We start from the raw sequence: 13,099 nt of genomic DNA on the forward strand, positions 1-13,099 counted from the left end.
TAAATACACTAAACAGAAAAAACTTGATTATTAATTCACTCTTTAACCCCTTAAGGACACATGACATGTGTGACATGTCATGATTCCCTTTTATTCAAGAAGTTTGGTCCTTAAGGGGTTAAAAAAAAGGTATCTGTCAGTATTACTGATGACCGAGACTAACAGATCTCCCAATAATGAGAAAAGACAGGTCAACAGCGTATTACCGTCCCCAGAATGGCTGGACTTGACGCCAGGAATGGAAAAAAACGCCTACAAACAGGAAACCAGAACAAGCGGAGAGCAAAAGAACGGAGAACAGGGGGGGCGGAGCCAGCACCCGAGCTAACCGGCTGCAAATTTTAACAGCTCCGTACGAGATACTGAAATTAACCCGCCCGGAGCAGCAATCCACGGGCACACTGAGCTCCAAAGTCGGCACAGTATACTCACACTATGGGGAAGAAGTGTAAGAAGCAGAGAGTGGATCCGAGCACGGGGTCCGGAGATATAGGGTCTTTTCTCTGTGCTGCCTCGCGGCCTGCAGATTCCAAGATGGCGCCAGAGGCCTATACTGCACAATCCTCGGACGAGGATGGCTATTATACAGAGCCTGCAGTGCCGAGACGAGAGCAACAGATACCTCAAAGACCCATGGACATGGGGGACGCTGCACCAGCCACCAAGGCAGATATTAAAGCTCTTGTGAAGGACATTCAGTCCATGTTCCAAGCGGACATGGCGCTGGTAAGGGCAGACATATCCACTCTCACCAATAAAGTGGCAAATGTGGAAGTGGGCCTTGGGGACACCAAACTAGCGCAAAGCGCCTCAGACGCAGCGCTGAGCTCCCTCCACAAACAATATGCGGACCAACAAGCCCAACTGGCCGGCATGGAGGACCGGAAGAAGGCAAGGAACATGCGGGTCCGTTGAGTGCCGGAGACAATCACCAGATCGGAATTGCCGCACTATTGCCGGCGGCATATAGCTACGCTACTGACATCACGACAAGCTAAGCTGGTCACAATAGACTCCGATAGGGGAATGCTTATGGGGGCTGCGAGAGGCTCCCCCCCACTGGCTTTTGAAGGAGCACAACTGGCGCTTTACAGAGACTTATCAAGACACACCATGATGTGGCGGAAGACCTTTTGTCCGGTCACTCAGCTACTCCAGGATGAAGCCATCCCCTACAAATGGGGCCCACACCGTCTGCAGGCTGAAAAGGCAGGCAAGACACATAAGCTCTCCCATGCAACCGACATACCGGCCTTCTTACAAGCACTTGGCCTCCCAGCGCTAACGACTCAAGCGACAACCCGTCCAACATGGACTGTAGCGGAGATTACCCCCTTCGTGCCCAGAGGAGAGGTTCAGAAAACCACCGCCTCAACAATCTGATACGGCAGCAACTGAGAGGGACTTGAATACCTTTTATCCGTTACAGACAGCGGGAGATATGCATGTTCCATTCTATGTTTATTGTCTCCTATACTGTTTACATTGTTCACTTATTTCTAATTTTTTCGGAAAATGTTTCTAATTACGCTCTCTCCTTGCCTTCGCAATACTGGCTCCGTAAGCCACTGAATTATCATATACGCTAAGCCACCCTCCCCCTTATTTTTTCCCTCAGAGTGCGCAAAGCAGCTTGTAATTTACCGCTAACTCATTGCAGCACTTGCAGCTCGCAGCCTAGACAGTCCTACCCAGCTATGACAAACACACTCGCCTGAACTCAACTGACTGAGTCCCCACGCTTCATAAGTCCATACCTAGAGGTGCCTAATATTATAATACAAGTCACACACTGAAAACAGGCATACAGGCACTTGATGCTGTACAGATGTAACCCCCACCCTACCAAACCAGTGTCAAAGCTCTGTAAATAGGCGAAAGGGGGCTGACCAGGCCCATAAAATACAAAACCGGGTAGTCCTCACCCATATGTAATGATTGTTTTTAAGCTCAATGTTATCTGATTTGAAATGTACGCATAACGCATGACATGGCTTTTACTGTGCTGTACCCACAAAAATAAAGAATTTTAGAAAAAGAGAACGGAGAACAGAAAAGTCGAGATCCAACTCAAAACCCAGAAAACCACCCCTCAGAAAGGGAGTCCACACAAGGTTGGATATGTGCTGGGTAGATGGTCAATCGTTGCAGAACTTAACCGAGGTTTCTGTGGATGCCATAACATGTTCTGATCATTCTCCGGTGAGTTTCAAGTTTTCAGTTCTCCATCCACCCAGAGGAATGCGGACATGGAGATTGAATAAATCACTGTTTTTGGAACCAGGGATCCAGCAGGATTTGTTGCAGGTTCTAGACAATTATGCTATGCCAGTGACACCTCTTTTGTAAATCTCTGGCTGGAACACACAGAGGTGGTGAGGGGGCAACTGGTGAAACTCGGGGCAATGCGGCGGTGATGTATGGCTGGGAAACAGGAACAATGCAGGACTCACCTAGAGGACTTGGAAAAAGAAAAAGAAAGCCCAACCCTCTACGCACATTAGTTCGCAAATAACACTAGTTACACTTACAAACCATGGAGAAACACTTGAGTACAGTATATTTGACCATCTTAAGACAGCAAAGGTGGGAAATGTCTAACCTCCCGAGCATTCTTCAATTCCTTAACTGTGTTAGCCTTATACACATCCTGAGCATTCTTCAATTCCTTTACTGTGTTAGCCTTATACACATCCCGAGCATTCTTCAATTCCTTTACTGTGTTAGCCTTATACACATCCCAAGCATTCTTCAATTCCTTTACTGTGTTAGCCTTATACACATCCTGAGCATTCTTCAATTCCTTTACTGTGTTAGCCTTATACATATCCTGAGCATTCTTCAATTCCTTTACTGTGTTAGCCTTATACACATCCTGAGCATTCTTCAATTCCTTTACTGTGTTATCCTTATACACATCCTGAACATTCTTCAATTCCTTTACTGTGTTAGACTTGTACACATCCCGAGCATTCTTCAATTCCTTTACTGTGTTAGCCTTATACACATACCAAGCATTCTTCAATTCCTTTACTGTGTTAGCCTTATACACATACCGAGCATTCTTCAATTCCTTTACTGTGTTAGCCTTATACACATCCTGAGCATTCTTCAATTCCTTAACTGTGTTAGCCTTATACACATACCGAGCATTCAATTCATTTACTGTGTTAGCCTTATACACATCCTGAGCATTCTTCAATTCCTTAACTGTGTTAGCCTTATACACATCCTGAGCATTCTTCAATTCCTTTACTGTGTTAGCCTTATACACATACCAAGCATTCTTCAATTCCTTTACTGCGTTAGCCTTATACACATCCTGAGCATTCTTCAATTCCTTTACTGTGTTAGCCTTATACATATCCTGAGCATTCTTCAATTCCTTTACTGTGTTAGCCTTATACACATCCCGAGCATTCTTCAATCCCTTTACACATCCTGAGCATTCTTCAATTCCTTTACTGTGTTAGCCTTATACACATACCGAGCATTCTTCAATTCCTTTACTGTGTTAGCCTTATACACATCCTGAGCATTCTTCAATTCCTTTACTGTGTTAGCCTTATACACATCCTGAGCATTCTTCAATTCCTTTACTGTGTTAGCCTTATACACATCCTGAGCATTCTTCAATTCCTTTACTGTGCTAGCCTTATACACATCCTGAGCATTCTTCAATTCCTTAACTGTGTTAGCCTTATACACATTCTGAGCATTCTTCAATTCCTTTACTGTGTTACCTTATACACATCCTGAGCATTCTTCAATTCCTTTACTGCATTAGCCTTATACACATCTTGAGCATTCTTTAATTCCTTTACTGTGTTAGCCTTATACACATCCCGAGCATTCTTCAATTCCTTTACTGTGTTACCTTATACACATTCCGGGCATTCTTCAATTCCTTTACTGTGTTAGCCTTATACACATCCTGAGCATTCTTCAATTCCATCACTGTGTTACCTTATACACATACTGAGCATTCTTCAATTCTTTTAGTTCGTTGGCCTTATACACATACTGAGCATTCTTTAAATGTTTATTTTTTCCACTGGAATGCCATTACAAGTATATATTACTCTATAAAATACCATTATGTGTTTTCACCCTCCCCCTTTTCATATTATTTCCTCTTATTCTGTTTTCATGTAAAACGTGTTACTCTTTAGTTAGACTACATCACATTAAAAAAAAAGCAATAAACTACTGAATTAGAAGACATGATGGAGCAGAAACTTGAATCCTGTAGAGAATATACAATGTGTATGTTTAGCCCTTTCACAAAACCATTGCCTCGAGGAAGTCTTGAAATAGAAACGCGGCTGTCACTTCATTTCTCACAATGAGAATTTTGTTTTTCTTACGTGACTTGTAAACGTAGCATGAAATTGAACTCTAGTAGAGACGGTGAAAGGGCACAACGGACCCAGATAAATCTATGGTTTCCTTGACCTTTCTATACTTTGACTTCAATAAATAACAAATTTACAAATTTACAAATGAACAAATTTACTTCAATAAATAACAAATTTACAAATATCTCCGTATTGCACTCCCACCTCTCCTTCCCCCAGGAATTTCATTGTATTAGTTGCGGGTTAAAGGCAAACAATGTTTAATATTATTTTTTTATGTCTATATCTAAAAATGAAACATTAGCTCCGTCATTGTTATGAGCTCTGTCCTTCGCCCCTGGCAGTCGGCACAGAGAGGGCATGCTTTTTTTTTTTAACCTTTACCCTGGGTTTGCCGTTTCTGAGCTGGATTATAATGACATTTTCTAAATCATTGATAAAATTTAAAAGGAAAGAGATCATCTTGTGAATAAAAATGGTTAACGCCAGTCAAAAGTGATTTTTGAAGTGGTTTATTCAATGGTTTAACATGGTTTGACAAATTACTCTGGGAGGGTGTCTGGCACTTCCTCCCTGAACTCAATCTGATGGACTTACTGTGAAGGGCTACCTGATCGGACAATTAACTTTAATACACTCTAATTGTCGTTATCTGTTCACCACGCCCCAGTCCAGCATGCTGATATGCAGTGCATTATTATGGAGTCATGTTTGGTATGGACAGCTTTGCCCGAGGTTGCTCCATGTCATGAGTCGCTTATCGGTTGGTGCTGCTAATCAGTCGCTGGCCAATAGAATTTCCTTGTATCCCATTTAGGCACAGTGTGCCCTGTTATGGCCTAGAGTTGCTGCTCTGTTTCCTCTTGTTTTGTATTTTCCCTGACTATTCTTTCCTCTTCCAGTCATTTCACTAGTCCGCTATTTGCCCGATCACTCGTTTCGGACCAGTAATACACGTCTATCCTTTATTATTGGAGTTGACCTGGGTTTGTATGTTCACTATTTAATCCTGAAACTAATTAACCTGCCGGGATGGATGAATCAAACGATGTCCAACATCGAGCTTTAACACAATCTACTGAACCTACGAAGGTGCATCAAGTGGTGTCCAATACAGAACACTAATACAATCTAATCACCTCTACTTGGCCAAAAGCCAAGGACGTGCGAATAATGAAGGTGGGGCCGGCTAATGAGAACAAAATGATATTCACTTCTCGGATTGTAATTAGAGTTGGATGTGCAAATGTAGCAGGAATTCTGTAAATAAGAATATAATGGATATATTTTACTGGAATCCTTGCATTACTTGGAAGACGTCATAACAGTGGTGCGAAATGGCTATTAACTTATGGAGTAGTACGAGGGCAATAATAATCTCTAACTTGTAGAACTACAATAGGTCTTTTAATCAGATCAGAGAAAGAATTTTTTTGTCTCTCCAAGGGTCACTTTAACCAAAACCAGTGCTTTACTAATATATTGATTTTGGGTTTTGTAACTCTTGCATGCGTGGGTTTTTAAAACTCTCCTTATGCCCAAAAATAGAATTGAGTTTCCAATAGTAAAGAGATATTATAAGTAAAATACCAATAGAGATCAGTGTGTAACTATAAGCTAGTGTTTATTATACTACTATCATATTATTACTGGTTAGTGTATTGTTAAAGCTCAGTATTATTACATCGCTGAGTATTATAACAGTTTGGTGTGTCATTACCAACATGTCTACATCTGTTCCATTTTAGGGTAACGCTGGCCCGGCTGCATTCTGGATGCTCCTGTTTCTGTTAAAGCATCCTAAAGCCATGACTTCCGTCCAAGAGGAATTAGAAAAGGTTTTTAAAAGCAACGGACGCACGATAAAACGAATGGAGGACGTCAGCCAAGAGATCTTAGACAGCACCATCGTCTTTGGTCAGTGACGCTCACTTTATGTCTGATTTTATGGGTACTAATGTTGACCCTACAGAATTCTGCTCAACCTCAAACCCAATTGCAAAATTTAGGCTGAAATAGCAGAGCTGGGATTATGATTCAGTTGGAGGATTGTTCTAAATCTGCCCTATTTGCTTAGATTTTAAAATTACATTTTTATTTCATTACAAAATGCTGTTGCTAAACTAAGCTATGATAAAATCTTTGCCACCTGTTCTATCACATCCTTAGAAAGTTGTATTACATCATTCTACAAACCCCGCCCACGCAGAGCCAGATGTTACACTTTCCTCCCTCATAAGGCCGTAAGACTGCCATCTCCCATATAAGGACTTTAGCTGCATCCGTCCCATGCAGAGCCTTATACTTCCCCCCTCCCGTGCAGAATCCAATACTTACTGAACTCAGGATTTAAACCTAATATCTGCAGAGACACCAACACTGTACAGTGTAACGGTTTGTGCTCCGTGCACTGTATTGCAAGCAAGGGGTGTAGCGGAGTAGCAAGGGTTAATGCACGATCTCTCCACTGGTAATCAGGATTCAGCATACAGAAGGCAGGAAATGCATTTCCAATGACTAGACGACACATAGTCTGGGAGTCAACTGAGGGCTTGATTGAAAAGTCACCAAATTTATACGGTGTCCCTTGCAAGGGGTTTCCAGACTTATACAGCAGGGGTTTTAATCAGGTGGACTGTGTGGGAAACTGACCATGCAAGGTCGTTTCCCAGCATCCCCTGCTGTACAAGGACAAAGATGACATCATCAGGCACAGATAATTGCATTAACAGTCGGTACAGTAAAATGTGGTATTTTACATTAAAAATACCAACAGATTTCCCCTCATTAGATTGCAGGGATCTGAATGTACAATATCACGAATTACCGCTCAGATCCCTGCAGAAATAGCCGAACGCCACACAGAAAACCGTTTTAGTGAACCGGGTCTGGAAAGGGAGAACTCACAAAATGCTTTAATTCCCTGAAAGAGAGAGTTTCCCGAATGCTATGGAAGTCCAGCAGTGTTTGGAAATCAAGTAGCTGATTTTAGTTCCAGGCACTCGACGACCAAACACCGCTGAACTCTTAGCGAACAAAGATGGCCGCCGCCACGTGTTCGGTACACGAACGGCGGCCACACACACGAAACCACTTAACAGTTTGAAACAATGTTGCAACTGGGCTAATGAGAGACACACGACCTCTCTGGGGTGGTCTCTCATTCGGTATTTAGTTAGTTTCCCGAACAGTGTGGCAGATTACTGTTCGGGAAACTGATGCTGTATCCCCATAGACTAACAATAGGAGATTTTAAAGTCCCGAACACAGTCTATGGTAAAGTCTTTTACAGTCCCAAGTGGCTAAGTTTGCCACATGGGGGATATCCCGCTCACCTTTTAAAGGTAACATGTTGATGGGGAGCATATACTGCAACCCCTTCCAGCCTCCCTCCACTTCACAGTTTTAAGTGTAAATGATATTAGGGCCTAAATATTACTGCGAAAACCCCAAAATATTTCATGATACCGTCCCTACACGTCATTTATTGTATTCTTCTACTCTACACATTCTCCAATCCCTCCCGTAGACGATCTATACTGCAGAGTGTACCGTGCAGATCTGTCACAATACATAACTCATCCCCCCTCTTCATCTCCGTACAGACAGCGTACTAAATGAGAGTTTGCGCCTGACAGCGGCCCCATTTATCACAAGGGAAGTCCTTCTGGATATGTCTCTCAAACTGGCAGATGGCCGGGAGTATCGGCTGAGGAACGGAGACAGGCTCTGTCTCTTCCCGTATGTGAGCCCCCAGATGGACCCAGAAATTCACCAGCAGCCTCAGGTAACTGTCATTTTGCATTCCCGTTCCTTTCAAAGCTTTTTTTGTTACTTTCATTGTTTTATGAGTTTTGTAATTCCATATTTTTGAGATTCTTTAAAAAAATAAATCTGGATGTCACGATGAAGCCGGGATGGGTTTGCAGACAGAATAGTACAGGTTTAGTTGCTCTGAGCAGGATTTACTGCCATTTAGAAAACAGCCCCCTCCATACCCCCCCATGTTTCATCTTTATTGAGGATTTCACTTCCCATACAAAGTCAATACAATGATACAACAAACAACATAATGTATTATTATACATACAAAACTAAAGAAATAAAGAATGTCACAAGCCATGTATCAATGTATTGGAGAGCCCACTCTGAACCCCTTACTCACTACACATGTGCATCAGTTAAACTTTGCCTCGACTCACATGTAGTGGAGTTTAGAGCACAGACTGTCATGTGAAGGAGACACGATCATTTGAAGGGAATATCATTTGATCGATACCTTATGATGGTAAAATTGTTATTCTATAGAAAAAAAAAATCTAGAAATGTTTCTTACATTCGTTAAAGGCACGAGATAAGGGCAGATAGTGTATGTATTTCTCTCAGATCGAAGTTAGTGTCCAGTGAACCTGCTGAATGCTTCTCACATACTCCAATGCAAGGGACAGGCACAGATGGACAAGTATTAAATTTAGGTAAATAGGAACAAGGAAATATTGCCTAACCCCACCATAAACTAAACACAGAACATGCAGCCATTAAAATCAATATATCTTATACACCCTAGTGGTCAGATTTGGAGCTGCAACTAAAATTTTAAAATCCAGAAGACCAACTCGTTCGGTTCACAAATAAAACAGTGAATTTCTGCCCTGTGTCTGTTACCCTAAAAGAGCACGTTCTCACATTTACCCCCGTCCACAAATATCCCTGTTGTGTTTTACATCAGATTGAGTATCAGAAACATAGAATAAGAGCCTTTCGGCCCATCTAGTCTGCTCAATATTCTTAATATACTTAAAATTCTTATAGTTTTATTCTGTTGTTGAAGGCCTGACGCTGTAAATACTGTGTCATACATATACTATATTCTCTGCTTGCAATTTGTCATATAACAGAGAAGTTTGAAGGGGCGGTTGGCTCACAAACTTTAATCTTGTTTAATCTCGGACCGGATTTTTAACAGAGCATGAAAGAGATTTAAAAACAAACAAAACCCACACAGGAAGTTTCAAATTAGATTAACAAGAGGAAAGCTGCCCAAAATGTGGCTTTTATAGATAACGAGCCATGACTAGGAACGGGTCGCAACCTTCTATGCCGTTCCTTTTCGTACGCCATAAATTTGCCGAACAGACACAGTTTCCATGTTGAGATGCCTGCACACATGGCAGTCTACGATCCATCCCGAATCAGATTAGTAATGGTTTTCCAGCGAGGTCTTCTGGCGTCACGGAATTTCTGGTGCTCCACTTGGCAGCATGCGGCCATACGATGTCGTAATCACTAGCCTTTCCTTCTCCCGGATTCATTTCAGTGTAATCACCTTGTAAACCTGTAGGCGAACTGCTTCCTTATCCCAGAATTCTCTGTTCTCTAGAAATTCCAGTACGATCGATTCCTAAACGCTGACAGATCTGGAAAGAAGGATTTCTACAAAAATGGAAAGAAAGTGAAACATCCCAGCATGCCTTGGGGGGCCGGGAGCAATGTCTGTACCGGGAGATTCCACGCCGTCAACAGCATCAAACTGTAAGAACGCAGTTTATTATATAAAATGTTCCCAGAAAATACAAAGGCTGGCGACGTTAACATTTAGATGTTTATCACACCTAACGTGACTTGTGCGTCTATTTACTAAACGCTGAATTGTAGCAAATTGAAATACTAACGGCAGAGCTTAGGCTAAAATAACCAAGCCGTGTCTCGAGAGCTTTTCCAGTTCAGCCATTTTCCTTTTGCCAGGTTTCAATCGGCAACAATTCAGAGGTTAGTGAAATATTCCACAATCTTAAGCACAAAATGTAGCCTATATCAGTAATTTTGGGATTCCGAGTCACGTGTGTATCCAGTCCGGTACAGGAGAGATGTGTGTGGAGGAAGCAGATTGTGTAGGCCTGATATTCACACAGTGTCTGCTACATTTTAACCTCACAGTTAAACACAATGAGACTCATTTTCAGAAATAAAATCATAAAATTAGATCAAACATGAGTTTTTAGCAGAGAGGAAGCAGACACGTTGCAAGACTAGTTGGCAAGTAAGAATCAGAGGGGGAGACTATAAATTAAAAAAGTTTTACTTTTGTGGGTAAACGTTGTGCACCAAAGGCAAAACATGAAGATACTGCCCCGTCTAATAAATCCTTTAACTGGCCAGTAAGTAAAATCAAACAAACTAAAACAAAGCTGCCCATTTAGACTACAGCTGGAAAGTGAACACTATACAACAGGAACCCCGAGGAATTCCAGGAAATGCAGGTTACACTGAAATCAATATTACAAAATGTGACCAATTGTTTAGTATGTTTAGATTTTATTTTAAAGCAATCGTCAATGAAGATTTAAAACAAAACTGCTGCTTATATCCGTTTAAATCATGAATAGCTTTATCTCAGCATCAAATTTATATTTAAAGGAAGGTTTACTGAACATTAAATAAAGTAGATACTAATAGACCATGTTTTGCTTCTTTGATCTGAATTTATTTTCGTTATTTTAGGTTTGTCTTTCTCCTCTTTTTCTACTTTGAATTCAAACTTAATAACCCCAAAGACAATATGCCCCAATTTGACCGAAGTCGATATGGATTTGGAGTGCTACATCCTGACAGTGATATCGTCTTTCGATACAGAAAGCGTTTTTGAGCAAATCGGACGACAATATCGAAAATATCAGACTGTGACATAAGAAAACTGGGTGAAAAGGGAAAAAAATGGGTTTGTGGTTGCAAATGATTCCCCATTATTTTAAAACAATTATTATAGAGATGAAATGTCTATTAAATTCACTGGAATACAAAAGACACATTGAAGGGAAAACACGTCAACGTGAAACATGTTATCTCACCTTCAAAGAAACTAAAATGTGAAAGAAGTATGACATTCTGGGAGATGGAACATTATCAAACAAACTTTGTGTTCCAGAAGGAAAAAGTTATTTTTTTTTTGTCTAGACTATTTAATTTTCAATTTTTGGGATGTGTCACGCTGAGCAAGTGCCAAGTATCCCATCAATGATTCCTTAAGCGCAGATGGCGTCAGAATGTGCATGGGAGCTTGGAGACGGTTTCAGGGGAGCGGAATAAAACTGGAGGGGCAAAAATTAATTTGGGGTTTTTCAAACACTTTCTATAATAAGTATTGCAATATATATATATATATATATATAAATATAAAGCTGATATTATTAATATCATTTTTATAACATTGTACATTTTTAAATCATTGTTTTGTAATAAAATGCAAAAGAATTTGAAAAAAATAAAAAAATATGGGTGTACATTGTGATGGCACAAGATCTCTGTCTGTTTGCATAATTTATATTATGTTGCAGCTCGTTAAGTAGATTAAGCTATAAAATGGTATTCTATTTATATGGATTTTTTTTTATTTATGTGCACTAATATGTTTGTGTGTTTATACAACCAAGCACTTTACCCGTTAAATCTTTATTGAATGTTTAGATGTTTTAAATAAAGACATGTTTTCTTACAATGATCTGAATGTGTTTTGTGTTTAATGCCAGGATTTAGGTCTTTACGAAGAGAATGGATTAGGATACGTGGGATTTATATAATGTTCTCTGATCTCCTGTGTGGAAGGTAGTGGGGGAATATAAACTGTGAGACTAAATATTGGGAAGAAACAAAGAAGAATATGCTTACTATATAATACACTGAAAAAACACACCCTCAGAAACGTGTACCTCACACACACTATAAAAGATAAACACAAGAATGTATGTATAAAACCCAAAGGTGATATATACAAATAGAGGGTGGTTAGGAACAATACAACCTGAATATGGCTGAAAATGAACGTGGAATCTATAAAATAGCAAAATGCTAAATATAGTGAAGTAAGTTAAGCAAAAATGAATTTTGCACGTGGTAGAGAACTTACAAGAAGGAAGTAGTAATCGCGCCTGTCACCCTGTCAGGGGTACTTTCCACATCAAAGATCGGATGTATATGATGAGGGCTGACAATATCACTTTTTCTTCAGCTCAGGAATAAAAGATCCCTTTTAACTTCGGCTCAGGAACAGAAGAAAAAAATCTAGATAGTGCAGATTGTATAAAAATAACAAGGTTTATTCCAAATATTGCACTTACAAGAAATCAGAAGTTAAACAGCATATCTCCATCCTGAAGTCATGGCCGGGTCTCCAGATGAAAGTAAAAAGAGATCCCAAAATGGAGGTACACAAAATTATAAAATGAAATAAAATAAATAAAAATAACAAATGGACTATAATAACAGCTGTATATTGGCATAACAAGTCCAAAGTAGTATCCAGGATACTACTGTGTCAGTACAGGATACTACTGGATACTACTTTGGACTTATTATGCCAATATACAGCTGTTATTATAGTCCATTTGTTATTTTTATTTATTTTATTTCATTTTATAATTTTGTGTACCTCCATTTTGGGATCTCTTTTTACTTTCATCTGGAGACCCGGCCATGACTTCAGGATGGAGATATGCTGTTTAACTTCTGATTTCTTGTAAGTGCAATATTTGGAATAAACCTTGTTATTTTTATACAATCTGCACTATCTAGATTTTTTTCTTCTGTTCCTGAGCCGAAGTTAAAAGGGATCTTTTATTCCTGAGCTGAAGAAAAAGTGATATTGTCAGCCCTCATCATATACATCCGATCTTTGATGTGGAAAGTACCCCTGACAGGGTGACAGGCGCGATTACTACTTCCTTCTTGTAAGTTCTCTACCACGT

The 13,099-nt window shown here is 40.2% G+C and overlaps 1 protein-coding gene across 1 annotated transcript in view; it reads left to right on the top strand.

Annotated features, from left to right (window-relative positions):
• The window catches only part of PTGIS (prostaglandin I2 synthase), a 63,527-nt gene extending 52,025 nt beyond the window's left edge, over nucleotides 1-11,502 (top strand). The window contains exons 7-10 of the mRNA XM_063425677.1: nucleotides 6,107-6,275; nucleotides 7,964-8,145; nucleotides 9,739-9,890; nucleotides 10,860-11,502. Coding sequence (XP_063281747.1) covers nucleotides 6,107-6,275; nucleotides 7,964-8,145; nucleotides 9,739-9,890; nucleotides 10,860-11,004 — 648 coding nt within the window. The 3' untranslated portion in view covers nucleotides 11,005-11,502. The remainder of the gene's footprint in view (nucleotides 1-6,106; nucleotides 6,276-7,963; nucleotides 8,146-9,738; nucleotides 9,891-10,859) is intronic.
• Nucleotides 11,503-13,099: the final 1,597 nt, after the last annotated feature.

This window comes from Pelobates fuscus, chromosome 6 (assembly GCF_036172605.1).
Source record: "Pelobates fuscus isolate aPelFus1 chromosome 6, aPelFus1.pri, whole genome shotgun sequence".
Lineage (NCBI taxonomy): Eukaryota > Metazoa > Chordata > Amphibia > Anura > Pelobatidae > Pelobates > Pelobates fuscus.